The sequence below is a fragment of the Engystomops pustulosus genome, chromosome 4 (genome assembly GCF_040894005.1).
Source record: "Engystomops pustulosus chromosome 4, aEngPut4.maternal, whole genome shotgun sequence".
In the NCBI taxonomy this organism is placed as follows: domain Eukaryota; kingdom Metazoa; phylum Chordata; class Amphibia; order Anura; family Leptodactylidae; genus Engystomops; species Engystomops pustulosus.
This window is the reverse complement of record NC_092414.1, coordinates 158396916-158410566: the sequence shown is the minus strand read 5'-3', so window position 1 is coordinate 158410566 and position 13651 is coordinate 158396916. Positions and strand designations below refer to the sequence as shown.

General features: G+C 42.6%; 2 protein-coding genes and 1 long non-coding RNA gene across 9 annotated transcripts in view; 2 read left to right on the top strand and 1 right to left on the bottom strand.

The window, feature by feature from the left end:
• The window catches only part of SHC4 (SHC adaptor protein 4), a 53159-nt gene extending 51559 nt beyond the window's left edge, over positions 1-1600 (top strand). For both annotated transcript variants that reach the window (XM_072148256.1, XM_072148257.1), the window contains exon 12: positions 1264-1600. In XM_072148256.1, the coding sequence (XP_072004357.1) occupies positions 1264-1410 (147 nt within the window). In that variant the 3' untranslated portion in view covers positions 1411-1600. The remainder of the gene's footprint in view (positions 1-1263) is intronic.
• The window catches only part of LOC140127491 (uncharacterized), a 50445-nt gene extending 37663 nt beyond the window's left edge, over positions 1-12782 (bottom strand). The window contains exons 1-3 of one of the 2 annotated variants that reach the window (XR_011854998.1): positions 12244-12782; positions 11212-11293; positions 7112-7215 (exon numbers count right to left, since the gene is read on the bottom strand). This is a non-coding gene — a long non-coding RNA (uncharacterized lncRNA). The remainder of the gene's footprint in view (positions 1-7111; positions 7216-11211; positions 11294-12243) is intronic. The other variant, XR_011854999.1, reaches the window with a different exon arrangement.
• The window catches only part of CEP152 (centrosomal protein 152), a 32033-nt gene continuing 30773 nt past the window's right edge, over positions 12392-13651 (top strand). For 4 of the 5 annotated variants that reach the window (XM_072148253.1, XM_072148252.1, XM_072148255.1 and 1 more), the window contains exon 1: positions 12393-12659. The gene's annotated coding sequence lies outside the window, so the exon portion shown is untranslated. Of the gene's footprint in view, positions 12660-13651 lie in introns of all 5 variants that reach the window. The other variant, XM_072148254.1, reaches the window with a different exon arrangement.

The window sequence follows — 13651 nt, the reverse complement described above, 5'->3', positions numbered from 1 at the left end:
TACAACGAATTTACAGCTTTTCTGAATAATGCCACCACACTGAGGCATAAAAAGAAACATGATGTTGAAGGTGTTAATCTGCTTCACACAAACATACTGGTAATAGTTAATTAGGTAAATTTCTGATGACATGTTCCCTTTAAGACATGGCAAATATAAACAGCAAGCTACAGTACATTCTAGTAGAGTGGAACTTTGGAATTGCTATTAAAGGAAACCTACCGCTTGAAATGGTAGGTGTAAGATGCAAATACCGAGCACTAGCTCAGGGTGAGCTGGTGCCGGAGCTTACTTTCGTTATTGTCCTAAACCACAGTGCGCCAAAGCAGCTTCAGATATAAAGTGTTTAAGGGGAACCTGTCATCAGGAGACCCATTTTTAGCACTCCCCCAGTCCCCACAGAGCATAGTACATACACTGCCAAAGTGTTTTTGTATAAAAAAAATAGGTTTTATGGAAAAAAAGATATGTTATATTGTACCTTTCATTAGCATCTGCTGTGTGACTAGGCAGTTGCCAATAGGGAGGGGCTGGAAAGGAGCAGTTCCCCCCACCCTTGGGAAATATGTGACCTTTTCAAATATATGAAAAGGTCACATGGAGAAGCTGTTCCCCAAGTCCTCAAGGTTCCCTTTAAACCGAGATACAGCGGTTAAGGACAATATCAAAAGTAAGCTCCGGCACCAGCTCACCCTGAGCTGGTGCTCGGTATTTGCAGCTTACACCGACCATCTCAAGTGGTAGGTTTCCTTTAAAAGTAAATGGTGGGGGTTCTAGTGTTGTGACCCCATGTATTACAGGAACGGAGGTCCCTTTTACTCTCAAATAAACAAAGCAGTTGGTTGCATATATGATTTCTGCTTTAATCGGCACTGCCATTTCCAGTTAATAGAGTGGCAGGCTGCATGATCTGCCACTCCATTCATTCATAGTACAATAGATCCCTATGTTCATAATCCATGGGCTCTCACCCCTGGTGCTCCACCATCAATAAGTTATCCCCTATAACTGGGCAATCCCTTTTACATATAATTAATATTCTCAGCATTTAAAATAAAGTTTGCTATATGTAAATAGAAATTTATGCTGAACCTGCAATACTTCATAATTTTGCTGGAATACCCAGGGTTTGTCAATGCCCAGAATATTTGCAGTGGAACATATCTGAAATTACCAGAAAAAAGAAAATTACCATGTATACTTCTCATTTCTCGCGGTATGATTATAATCTTGTACTTAATATGTTATCTCTCTGTCTGATAGGTGAGAACTAAAGATCGTGTTTTTGACAATGTGAGCCACCTAATAAGGTACCATGTGGAAAATGAGTTACCAATTACTTCATCTGGAAGTGAGCTCAGTCTGCAACAGCCAGTGAGGAGAAAAGATGTTGATGTTCTTCAAGACTGAAAGGGCTGCATCTATATTGCCGGCATACGAACTATGGTATACATGTCATATTTTCTTCTCTCGTGTAAACTACTAATGGACCTAAATCAATCATAATGAGACTTGGTAAACTAAGGCGCCATAGGATGTTCTTTTTCATGTAGATGTGATTTGCATTCAGGACGAGTGTTTTCCACAACAACCGCTGTTGTAGGTCTGTTTAAAAACATACAAGCAAATACTACTTAAAAGCACAAACTCCCAATAGTACGTCAGCCAAAATGAGTGGTATGTGCCTTGGAATGAATATTGTTAGCAGGGTATATGTAGTTGTATATATTACAATCACCTCTACCAATCTTAGCATGCAGCGTGAAGCTTTATGATAATATTGAACGTTGTAAAATATGGATCATATTAAAATAAAATAACGGAAAAACAAGCAAAGCTGCCATGTACTGTATATACATGTAATGAGTTCAATATGAAACCTTCTATTTTTACTAACAGTGCAATCTTTCTTTTATAGTGTAAATAGACATATAGGGGGTCATATAAAACTTGCTTTACTTGCTTCAACTCTGTATGGTAAGAATTGTTATACTTCAGAAAATCTATTGCTTTTATAAGGGAAATGTATCTATGCCATATGTGCTAAGTGATGATGAAACAATGTATAAAATATAGCAGAATAAAGTGTTATTAAGAGTCTGGATGATATCCATGAAAACATACATTCAATAACTGATATCACATATTTTTCTCTATATCAGGCAGTGGTATTCTAGGTTAAATTAAACCAGAGAAGCATCTGTATTCTATACATTCAAGAAGAATTGCTATGGAAACCCATTTCATCAAAGCCTCAAGTAACTAAGCCTCATTCACAGTCAGTGGGGGTCATTTACTAAGGGCCCGATTCGCGTTTTCCCGACGTGTTACCCGAATATTTCCGATTTGCGCCGCTTGTACATGAATTGCCCCGGGTTTTTGGCGCACGCGATCGGATTGTGGCGCATCGGGGCCGGCATGCGCGCGACAGAAATCGGGGGGGCGTGGCCGAACGAAAACCCGACGTATTCGGAAAAACCGCCGCATTTAAAAACCGAAAATGTGTCGCTTGGGGAGCGCTCACCTTCACCTTCTATGGGATGGTGCATTCCGGGGTGTTAAGATTATTTTCGGCGCTGCAGCGCCACCTGGTGGACGGCGGAGGAACTACCATCTTAAATCCCAGCCGGACCCGAATCCTGTGCAGAGAACGCGCCGCTGGATCGCGAATGGGCCGGGTAAGTAAATGTGCCCCAGTATGTTTGCATCTGTATTGCAAACTCCGCTGGAGTTCACATAAAGTGCATTGTCTGACGATAATGCACTGTGCCGCGATTCACTAAGATCGTGTGCCTGATATCCTGCATGTGTCACTTCCCCACTCTGGTCTGACAGAGTTCACCATCTTTTTAGTGGTGCATGTAAGTGCATTGACACAATTTGAAAGTTAAATCCCGTTCTCAGTCCGAATCAGGCGCACAGTCCAATGGCACGCCCCCAATTTGTGTTGCATGGAATCCAGCGCCGCTGCGCCTAAAAATGATCATATGCACCAAAATCCCAACGTAGACCCATCCAAGCTGTACAATCCCCGAAAATGGCGAACGGTCCGTGAGTGAGCAGCATGACCCTTAGTAAATGAGCCCCAAAGGGTTTACCCATTGAACAACACTATGGGGGATGTTTATCATACGCTGGCGCTCGTGCGTCAGCGTAGGATAGCCCCGCCGCAGCAAATTCGCAGCCCGATACATCAAGAGGCTTCTGCCTCTTGATGTATCAGGGCGGAAGGCTGCGAAGCGCTTATCCTACGCATAGAAAAAACCGCAGCTGGCGACTTTTCACATATGAAAAGTCGCTGGCAGCAGCAAGTGCTCAGGCGCGGGGACAGTAACTCCCCGCGCCCCACTGGCGTGAAGGTGGCAGATCGGGGCAAATAATCGCAAATGCTAGCTTATTGCAGCGGTGCGCAGAGGTCCTGATAAATATCCCCTATAACTTCAGAAAAATTATGGATATAAAGGTTAAATAAAATTTGTCCATAACCTGATGCTAAAATAAAGGAAAACCAATGGAATGTCCATTTACATTTTTAACCTGCAGTTTCTGATGGTATAGAAAACAGAACATTTTATTGCACACTTATTTTCTTCCAAACAATATATTTTGTAAAAAGAAATTATTTTTGTCTGTTCCATCTAAATACATTTCATATATAAATAAGAAATTAAAAAATGTGAAAAAAATATGTGCCCATTGCTCTTGTTTGGTTCGGTATGAAATATTATTTTCAATAAATATTACATTTCTATAGATAAGACTGGTTGCATGACTACTTTTTTTGCAGTAATGAACGTACATTGGTACAAGTAGAATAATATGTGTGTGTGTATATATATATATATATATATATATATATATATATATATATATAAATATTCTATAAGAGCATGATGATTTAAAAAATTGTTTTACTTATACATAACTAGTTATATACAATATTGTTGAAATTTACTCCAAATGTCTTTATTGAATGACACTACTGTATCAGTGATCTGGAAATGGTGCTATAATAAATAATTTTGTACTGAGATTTTAAAGGAAACCTACCATCGGTAATTTACTTTTTGAAGTAGTTCCCGAGGTACATACCCCCTCCCTGCAGCATTCCCAAACCGTTTTTAGCAAACTTTATGCAAATGAATTGCATGGACTACTGGGGCGTGGAGTAACTTCTGAGAGCTCCAGGGCTAAAGGTAGCGCAGTAGCTCCTATTAATCTGTCGGCAACACGCAGCGTAGTAGCCCCCGTTCTTGGGCCGGCTTCAATGATGCTGTGCGTGTACATACTTCATTAATGAAGAATGCCTACAGTGAGGTGTGTGTCCCGACCATCCGTTTCACTCTTATTTGGCGCAGTAGACTGGTAAATATAAGTATGGCTGTGCTCACAATCTTATACCACTAATGAACATCCAGTCACTAATTAAATATATATCAATTTATAGGGGTATATACACACTGGGGGGATATTCCCCCAGTGTTATAGCCCCACGCATTTTCAATAAATCAAGAGGCAGGTGGCGACTATTCACATGTGAAAAAATGCCGGAAGCAACAAGTGCACCGGAGCGGGGACAGTAACCACCCGCATTTATGCATTTATAGGGGTATATACACTCTGGGGCAGATTTTTTAAGCTGTCTGAAAGTCAGAATATTCCTAGTTGCCCATGGCAACTAATCACAGCTCAGCTTTCATTTTACCAGTGCTCATGAATAGTTTAAAAGGGAGCTGTGATTGATTGCCATGGGCAACTAAGAATATTCTCACTTTTAGACAGCTTGTTAAATCTGCCCCATTGACGTTAATGAAATATATAGGCTTTGATTGGTGACAGTGTATTTATATACCTATAAATAGATATCTTAGGCGGCAGTGAATATATAATATATACCTATAAATGCATATACTGTATAATTTTTTGATGTCAGTGTGTATGTACCACTATAAATATAGATATTTATCACTGATGTCAGTGTGTATATACCCCTATAATGCATATACCATATAAACTCGAGTATGAGCCGACACGAGTATAAGCCGAGACCCCTAATTACCACCAAAAACTGGGAAAAACTATTGACTCGAGTATAAACAGAGGGTGGGAAATGCAGTGGTCACAGCCCCCCCCCCAGTATATAGCCAGCTAGCTCCCAGTGGTGTATAGCCACCCTGCCCCCCATGTAGTATACAGACAGACAGCCCCATTTAGTATACAGCCAGCCACCCCCTAATAGTATACAGCCAGCCCCCCATGTAGTATACAGCCAGCCCCTTGTAGTATACAGCCAGCCAGCCTCCCATGTAGTATACAGCCAGCCCTTGTAGTATACAGCCAGCCAGCACCTAGTAGTATACAGCCAGTCCCCAGTAGTATACAGCCAGCTAGCCCACAGTAGTATACAGCCAGCTAGCACCTAGTAGTATACAGCCAGCCCCCAGTAGTATACAGCCTGCCCCCAGTAGTATACAGCCAGCCCCCATGTAGTATACAGCCAGCCCCCAGGTAGTATACAGCCAGCCCCCAGGTAGTATACAGCCAGCCTGTCTGCCTCTGAGACGCCAGAGGGTGAGTATATAAGGTTTTTTTTAATAGACTCGTGTATAAGCCGAGGTGAAGTTTTCCAGTACATTTTTTGTGCTGAAAAACCCGGCTTATATACGAGTATACACAGTATATTTTATTGGTGACAGTGGATATTAATTAATGGTATAAGATAGTGTTAAGGAGATCGCACTGGTTTCGGACGCCATCTTGACTACTGTCCGCCATGTTAGATACAGCGGCCATGTTCCCTGACCATTGTCGAGTTAATGTCATGATTCAAACTTCATTTTATGTAACCTGTTTGCTGGCCTGTCAGCTAATACCCTTTGAAATTTAATGAGAAGCCCGTCTGCCCTTGATGCTACATTATATTATGATTCTGGGGTCCACTTATCATCTTCTTCTCAAATTAGTATAAACAATATCTGTGTACAAGGTCTCTGTGAACTGAGCACCATTAATTAACTTTTTCCCAGAATGTGCTGATGACCAATAGAATCTAAGTGCCTTATCTCCTTTCATACAACACCCAAAATGCTGATTTCTCTGTATTAAAATACAGCTGGGGTATTTTGAAATAAACAGTGTGATTTGAGTGCATCTTGAGTGTGTCTTTCTTTTACTCTGTCATCTCGCTGCCGGCAGCTATCTCATCCTCCCTCAAAGGGTTAATTAGGACTCACCTTACAAAAGTCAAGAGGGCTGTTGGGGCCCTGCATAAAAATCCCCATCAATAGTGACCATTACCATACTTACCTGTCCGACATCCCAGAGCATAGTGGAGAATGATGATGTGGATTCCCGCCTTACTGTAGGCATTCTTTATAGATGCAGTGCGCACATGCACATCATTAATGAAGCTGGCTGAAGAACAGGGGTTACTGCACAAATACAGAGCTCTTCTGCTATTGGTGCATGGCCGTAATCAGAACAAGAGCTATTGTGCTTGTGCAGAGCTCCCATGCTGCCGGAGATGTGCCCAAAGAGAAAACATCAGCCCAGTTTGCCTCACTAATGTGCAGAGTGCGCCGGATTATTGAATATTGTAGCACGGTCTTCATTAATCTGCTGCCCCCTGCAGTGCTCAGAAAGTGTCCACCAACTTTTTTTGGAGCACCTTTAATATACAGCATGTGACCACATTATAACATCACATCACACATTATCAATGGAAAAAAAAATAAGACAAAAAAAAGGATTTTTTTCAATGATGGTGGTCAACCCAACTGATCTTTGGAGTATCACAATAATTCACAAAGATTTCAGTAATTAGGTAACATATAAAGACTCCTCAGCACAAACCCCATGATGTCCATAAAAATCTTATAAACTTAATTCCACTATAGTGAAACATAAGTCGAGCCTTTAAAGGGTTAATCCTTCAGATCCCTCCCTGTGTGTGACATCATAATGGATGACACGTGTAGACACGCCCTCAGTGGTCACAGATGTTGTGCTGATGTCATAATTACTGAAGGTTCCATAATAACTTCCGCACTGCTGTGCCCGCTGCCATTTTGTGCCATTGGACCTTGAGCTTGACTACCTACAATATACCTACCTTGATGCGATTTGGAGGTTCTAGCAGGGACGCCCCATCAGCCCAGGACTCGTCACTACAGCGCCGCCATCCTCTTCAAGGGGTTGTCTGCCTCAGACCTGGAGCTGCGAGGGAGGAAGGGGACATCCACCACCAGATCAGCCAAATTATTCTAAATTGGGTGAGAGATATTTATTGGCAGTGACCCTCTAAGCCCAGAGGAAGGGCGACCCTTCAGCCATGGCTTCCCTAGAGGTTTCCCCCACAGGGGGTTTTTCCTCTCCTGAGTGCTGAGGGGTGACTCTTCATGAGTCGGGGGGCTGCCACGGGTTTGGGATATAAATAAAAATGTGGTCATTTAATTCCCAATTCTGTGAGTTTTGTGTATTTATTATGTCTTCTTTGGTTTGATTCATATGGGTTATGTACAGGAACCATATCACATAGAAAAACACCTGCAGGGAAAATAATCAAATAACTGCCCCTGTGAATGCATCTGCCCCAGTGGTTGCCCCTTAACTTGTGAAGAAGTAATACTGCACAGGTATCATCTGTACACACATCGCTGGGGTAATAAGGCCTGACACATCCAATCACTTTCCTCGTTACCCAGAGCAACCAGTCACAGCACAGCTTTTATTTCTGATAGTTCTGTCATAAAATGAAATATGATCTGCAATTGGTCACCATGGGAAACACAGACATCTTCCTCTTAAGATATACAAACGTAGAATTTTTTAAACAATAAAGTAATTCACAATAAAAGGTAACATGTTTCATGTTACACTGGCCCTTATTTGCTACGCTATAAGTGTAAGTAGTATATGGAGAATGAATAGTGGAAGACAAGTAGCACTACCTATGTACATATACCATGTTACCTGCGCATCTTCACAAGTCACCTGAGTGTGAACAAGGCACCAAGAGACAAAAAATAGCACAGAGGAGAATAAAACAGGAAGATTATTAAGTGCATATGCAAATAACCTTTCCAGGAGGGATAAGGAAAACATTGCCTCTTAGCTAACTTGTGAGGCAGCCCCCTTACCATCAAGAATGACTTTCCGGAAGCCTAATGACATGATGCAGGATTACAGCTATACCAGTTTATCTATTCCAGAAAGAACAGATTCCCATCTGTAGACAGCAATGGTTCAATGTCTTTGCATCTCTTCAGTACAATGTAGGGAACTGGTTTAGCCTCTCACTCAGCTAAACTAGTTCCCTACATTGTACTGAAGAGACACAACCACATCGAAACATTGCTGTTTACAGCTGGGAATCTGTTCCTCCTGGAATCGATAAGCTGGGTTGGCTTTAATCCTGATTGATGTTAAGGGGATGCCATCTGAGGCACTGTTTTCCTTATTCCATCCAGGAAAACTTACTTTCATGTTTCCCAGAATCCTCTAGTGGAGCATCAATGGTTATAAGTTTTCACACACCTACATGGTGGCCATAATTGGCTAAGTCTCCGTAAGGAGAACTCTTACTTCCTTGCCCAATGATGAACCTAAGCATTCTTCATAAACATACCTATCCATAAAGAATAAAATTGACACCTTTGTAGCCAGGATTTCTGGTTTCTAATCTGATGTCATTTTAACATTTTTAGGTTCCTTTCCAGTCCATTAATGCCAACCCTTTATATTTTTCTGTGTGCAGAGCAATATGAGGGTGTATTTTGCATAACAAATTGTACTTCTTGGTGACGGTATTTAAAGGGCTATTCCCATTTCAGCAAATAAATGTTATTGTTTGCAATATAAAAAGTTATACAAATTTCCAATATACTTTCTGTATAAATTCCTCATGGTTTCCTAGATCTCTGCTTGCTTTCATTCTGTAGAAAGTTTCTAAGTTTACTTCCAGGGAACAGAAATCTGACCATGTTTACACAGGTGCACAGCTCGTTAGTATCACAGAGTAATCAGAGCTGTGTGTTATAACGAGCTGTGCACCTGTGTGACCATGGTCTGATTTCTGTTCCCTAAACATAGAAGATTTCTATAGAAGGACAGCAAGCAGAGATCTAGAAAACCTGTGAGGAATTGATATAGAAAGTATATTGAAAAGTTGTATAACTTTCTATAAGACAATCAATATCATTACCGTATGTACTTGTGTATAAGCCGCATTTTTCAGCACAAAAAATGTGCTGAAAAACGTCCCCTCGGCTTATACACAAGTCAATACACAAGTCAATGGACTTAAAAAATAATAAACTTATATATTCACCCTCCGGTGGCCCCGATGCGCAGCGCTGCTCCCCCGATGTCATCGCGGCTCGTCTTCTGGCTTCCCGGCTCCTCTTCTTGCTTCAACGCCCGTCTTCTGTAACATCGTGCTGTCATACTAGGGCCGGCCGGGAGAGAGCAATGGCGGCGCCCAGCACGATGTTACAGAAGACTGAAGACGGGCTCGGAAGCAAGAAGAGGACCCACGTGGACATCGGGGGAGCAGCGCTGCGCATTGGGGCCATCGGAGGGTGAGTATATAAGTTGTTTTTTTTTTTTAAATTCTGGGCTGGCTTATACTACTGGGGGCAGGCTGAAGTGGCTTATACTACTGGGGGCAGGCTGGGGTGGCTGTATACTACTGGGGGCAGGCTGTATACTACTGGGGCAGGCTGTATACTACTGGGGCAGGCTTTATACTACTGGGGGCAAGCTGGGCAGGCTGTATACTACTGGGGGCAGGCTGTATACTACTGGGGGCATTCTGTATACTGATGGGGGCAAGCTGGGCAGGCTGTATACTACTAGGGGAAGGCTGTATACTACTGGGGGCAGGCTGTGGTGGCTGTATACTACTGGGGGCAGGCTGTATACTACTGGGGGCAGGCTGTATACTACTGGGGGCAAGCTGGGCAGGCTGTATACTATAGGGGGCTGCCTGGCTATATACTGGGGGGGTCTGTGACCAATGCATTTCCCACCCTCGGCTTATACTCGAGTCAATAGGTTTTTCCAGTTTTTGGTGGTAAAAATTAGGGGTCTCAGCTTATACTCGGGTCGGCTTATACTTGAGTATATACGGTAATTTGCTGAAATGGGAATACCCCCTTAATATCACTATCAATGAACTGGGAAGCAGGAAAAATATTTAAAATGTGGTGAAAAATTTGGAGCATTTTCTAGTGGGCCCTGATTTTACAGCTTCCACTTTTCACTCCCAATCACAGCGCTCCTTTATTTTTCGGGACAGTGCGATGACAGAGATCAGGGTTAGACTGGAGGACTGTGGGCCTACCAGAGGACATTTATTTTCAAGACCCACTCTTCATTTTAACTAGAAAGAATATCAAACTACTCCTAATTGAAATGTAAAACATGCAAGTGACGTTGGACAATATTAGACAAGTGAGGGCAAAGTTATCAGCAGCATCTAACATTAGACTAGACGCACCCGATTTATCTCTCTGACTGATGCTAAATGATAAATCTCTAAAATACCCTCTGATGGTGTCTAATCAAAACTGGAAGCACATACTACAGACAGGGAGAAAGGTAACAGCTGGTTGACAATAAACTGTGGAGTACACCGAGACGTTTTGTGATGCTACTGAATTGTCTTAACTATTGAGTGACAGCAGCAGTCCGCAAGATTACCTAGAACTCCATGGGGGTCATTTATCTTTATTTTTCTTCCAGTTTTTTCTGTCTTTTTTGAGAAATTTTTGGGCGCATTGCAATTTTTGCGCCTTTTTGGGGACATTTTGAAATGTCTTCTGGACATTTGTTTTCCGTCAGTAAGACACATTTATCTTCTATTCCAGATGTGCTAAATGTCGCAAATGACATTTATCATTTCAAATTGTCTAAAATTTGCAACATTTTTTAGCGCAAAAAAATCCAGATTAAACCATACTTAGGAATGGAAAGAAGTGACTTGCGACATGTGTGAGAAAATTGAGATCTTAGAAAAAATCCCCATTTAACACAAGGAAAAAGTGAAACTGATAAATTACCAAAGAAGCAGACAGAAAAAAGACAGGCAAAAACACAGAGATAACATAAATAACCCCCATGTATGGCTTGTTACCTTGGCTGTAGCTCTATGGGTAAAATAAATAACAAAACAAGACGCTGCAGAATTGTGAGTTCATTGTGAGCTATGACCTGTAAATCCGGCTTCTTAGAGATGACATCTTCTTCTATAAGCTAAGTCGCCATGTCTGCTTCTTCCAGCCACCACTCGTCTCTGTAGATTTAGCAACACAAAAATCATCATCTTCTCCAACTTCTTATCACAAACTATTATTACTCTCCTTGTATTCACTATTATGCCCCACAATAGCCAATATGGTAAAAAGTACTACCTATGGTAAAAGTGGCTACCCATCTACTGAGGGGCATTTGCTATGGCTACCTATCTACTGGAGGAATTTGCAGTGGCAACCTATTTACCGAGGGCATGTGCTGTGGTTACCTATCTACTGGCAGCATGTGCTGTGGCTACCTATCTAATGGAGTGCATTTGCATATTGTATGGCTCTCACGGAATTACATTTTAAAATATGTGGCGTTCATGTCTCTCTCAGCCAAAAAGGTTCCTGACCCCTGGTCTATGTGGATGAGTAAGACATGTTGGATAGCATAAGATCTTAAGCTGTTTTATTTATAATAATATATGTAGTAAGATATTGCTATGATAGTCACCAAGCAGGTCTTATGTTTATGTATGAGACTAGAATATAATCCAGTTTAAGACATAAGGATGGGCGAGAGGGGGGGGGGGGGGGGAGGAATGGAGAGGCTGATAGGTAAGCATCACAGAGGTGAGATGGAAACTAAAACCTGGAATTTCACAGTGCGTCTCCCAATATATGTAACTGTACCACCAGCCATGTATATAGATAAAAAAGGTATATACCTGGACTGTTTTGGACAACCCCTTTTATTTGGGCCTTTGCTGGTAATACCTTTTTCTTGTTGGCCTCTCACACATTTGATTTATACCTCCTCCCTCCCTTTGCGTGCCCCCTCTCTCACCCCCAGACCCCTCACATTATGGATATTATAATGGGCACTAATACGAAGGGGCATGATTTTAAATGGGGTTTACAGGGGAGGATAATGCAATGTGGTGTCAACATCTCTGCTCTTGCTCTCTATTCTTGATAAAGCTTTATTGACACATGTTATACATACATGTACATGGCTACATTCCCAACCCTGTCACATCTGGCTACCGGTGTACACTGCGGCTCATCCTTCCAGCCAATCATCTCGTCTCACAACCTTCCCGCTGCCCCTCGCGCCACTGCCCCGCCCACCGGAATCATAGCTCCAGGCTGTTGACTGTGCCGCTCAGCCTAACGTTACTAAGCAGGAAGCGCACTTAGCAAACCACGCCCTCAAACTGGAGAAGTCATCGCTTATGTCTCGTGATTGGGTTATGTTTCTGTCACTCAGATGATCGCTGGACGAATCAAGGACTTGGCTCCCATTTTGACTGTTGAGAGGGAAGTGGGAGATGTTGATGTTGCAGCCGGTGCTGTGGTTACGGTGCGGGACTGCCGGGAGCCCATGAAGGAAGAGGCTGGGAGGAGGACGTGATCGCTGTGGTAAGTGTGTCATGGCGGCTCGTGTGCTGTAGTGCAGCAGCGGATGGTCTGTAGAACTACAAGTGCCAGGAGTCTCTGATGTGATCAATAGTATAGACTATAGACAGCAGGGGCTATGGAGGGCGCTCATCATACATTGCAGTGTATGGCAGATGTGACCTCTCTGCCCACTGTGACCTCTGGTGTAGTCCCAGGCTGCACTGATCAGCTATAAGGTGTCTGTAATGAAGTGTTATTGACAATCCTTGTTCCATTGACATCACAAAATCTGAAGATCCTATTGTCACAGGGACAACATTTTTAGCTACAATTATAAAATATTCCATTTACTACGTATATACAAATTCAACTTAAGAACAAACATAAAGGACCTATCTTGTATGTAACCCGGGGACTGCCTGTAAAGGGGATGAATGTCATTTATTGGAAAACCCCCTTTAAATAAGGGATACCATTCAGCATTTTGTACTCCTCTTGTATAACAGATTTCCCACTGTAATAAATCCCATCCACATATTGTATAAATAATCCTCTGTCCAGGTGGATATTCTTCTGGGAAAACCACCTCTGTGTCCCTGACCTTAAAGGGCACCTACCACCACAAATCTACCTATAAAGGTAGATCGGGTGGTAGGTGGATAAATGGGACGTGAGGATAGCCCTTTTAAGGGCTATCCTCACGTCCCCGCAATTTTTTGGTAACTTTTATGAAACGTTTATGCTAACTTTATTATTATGTGGCTTCTGGGGCGTGGAGTAGCTGCATCTGAGGTTACACGAGGCGGCTACTCCACGTCCCGGTAGCCACTTTACCCCTCCTACTCACCATCTTCGGCGTGCAGCTGCTCGTAGCTGCGCGCCCTCGTCCAACAATCCGGCAGTCTGCGCATGTGCAGAACAGCAGGCCCGTGCCTGCGCAGTCACTGCTCCGAAGCCGGGGCTGCACAGACGCGGGCCTGCTGTTCTGCGATGGTAAGTAGGAGGAGAAAAGA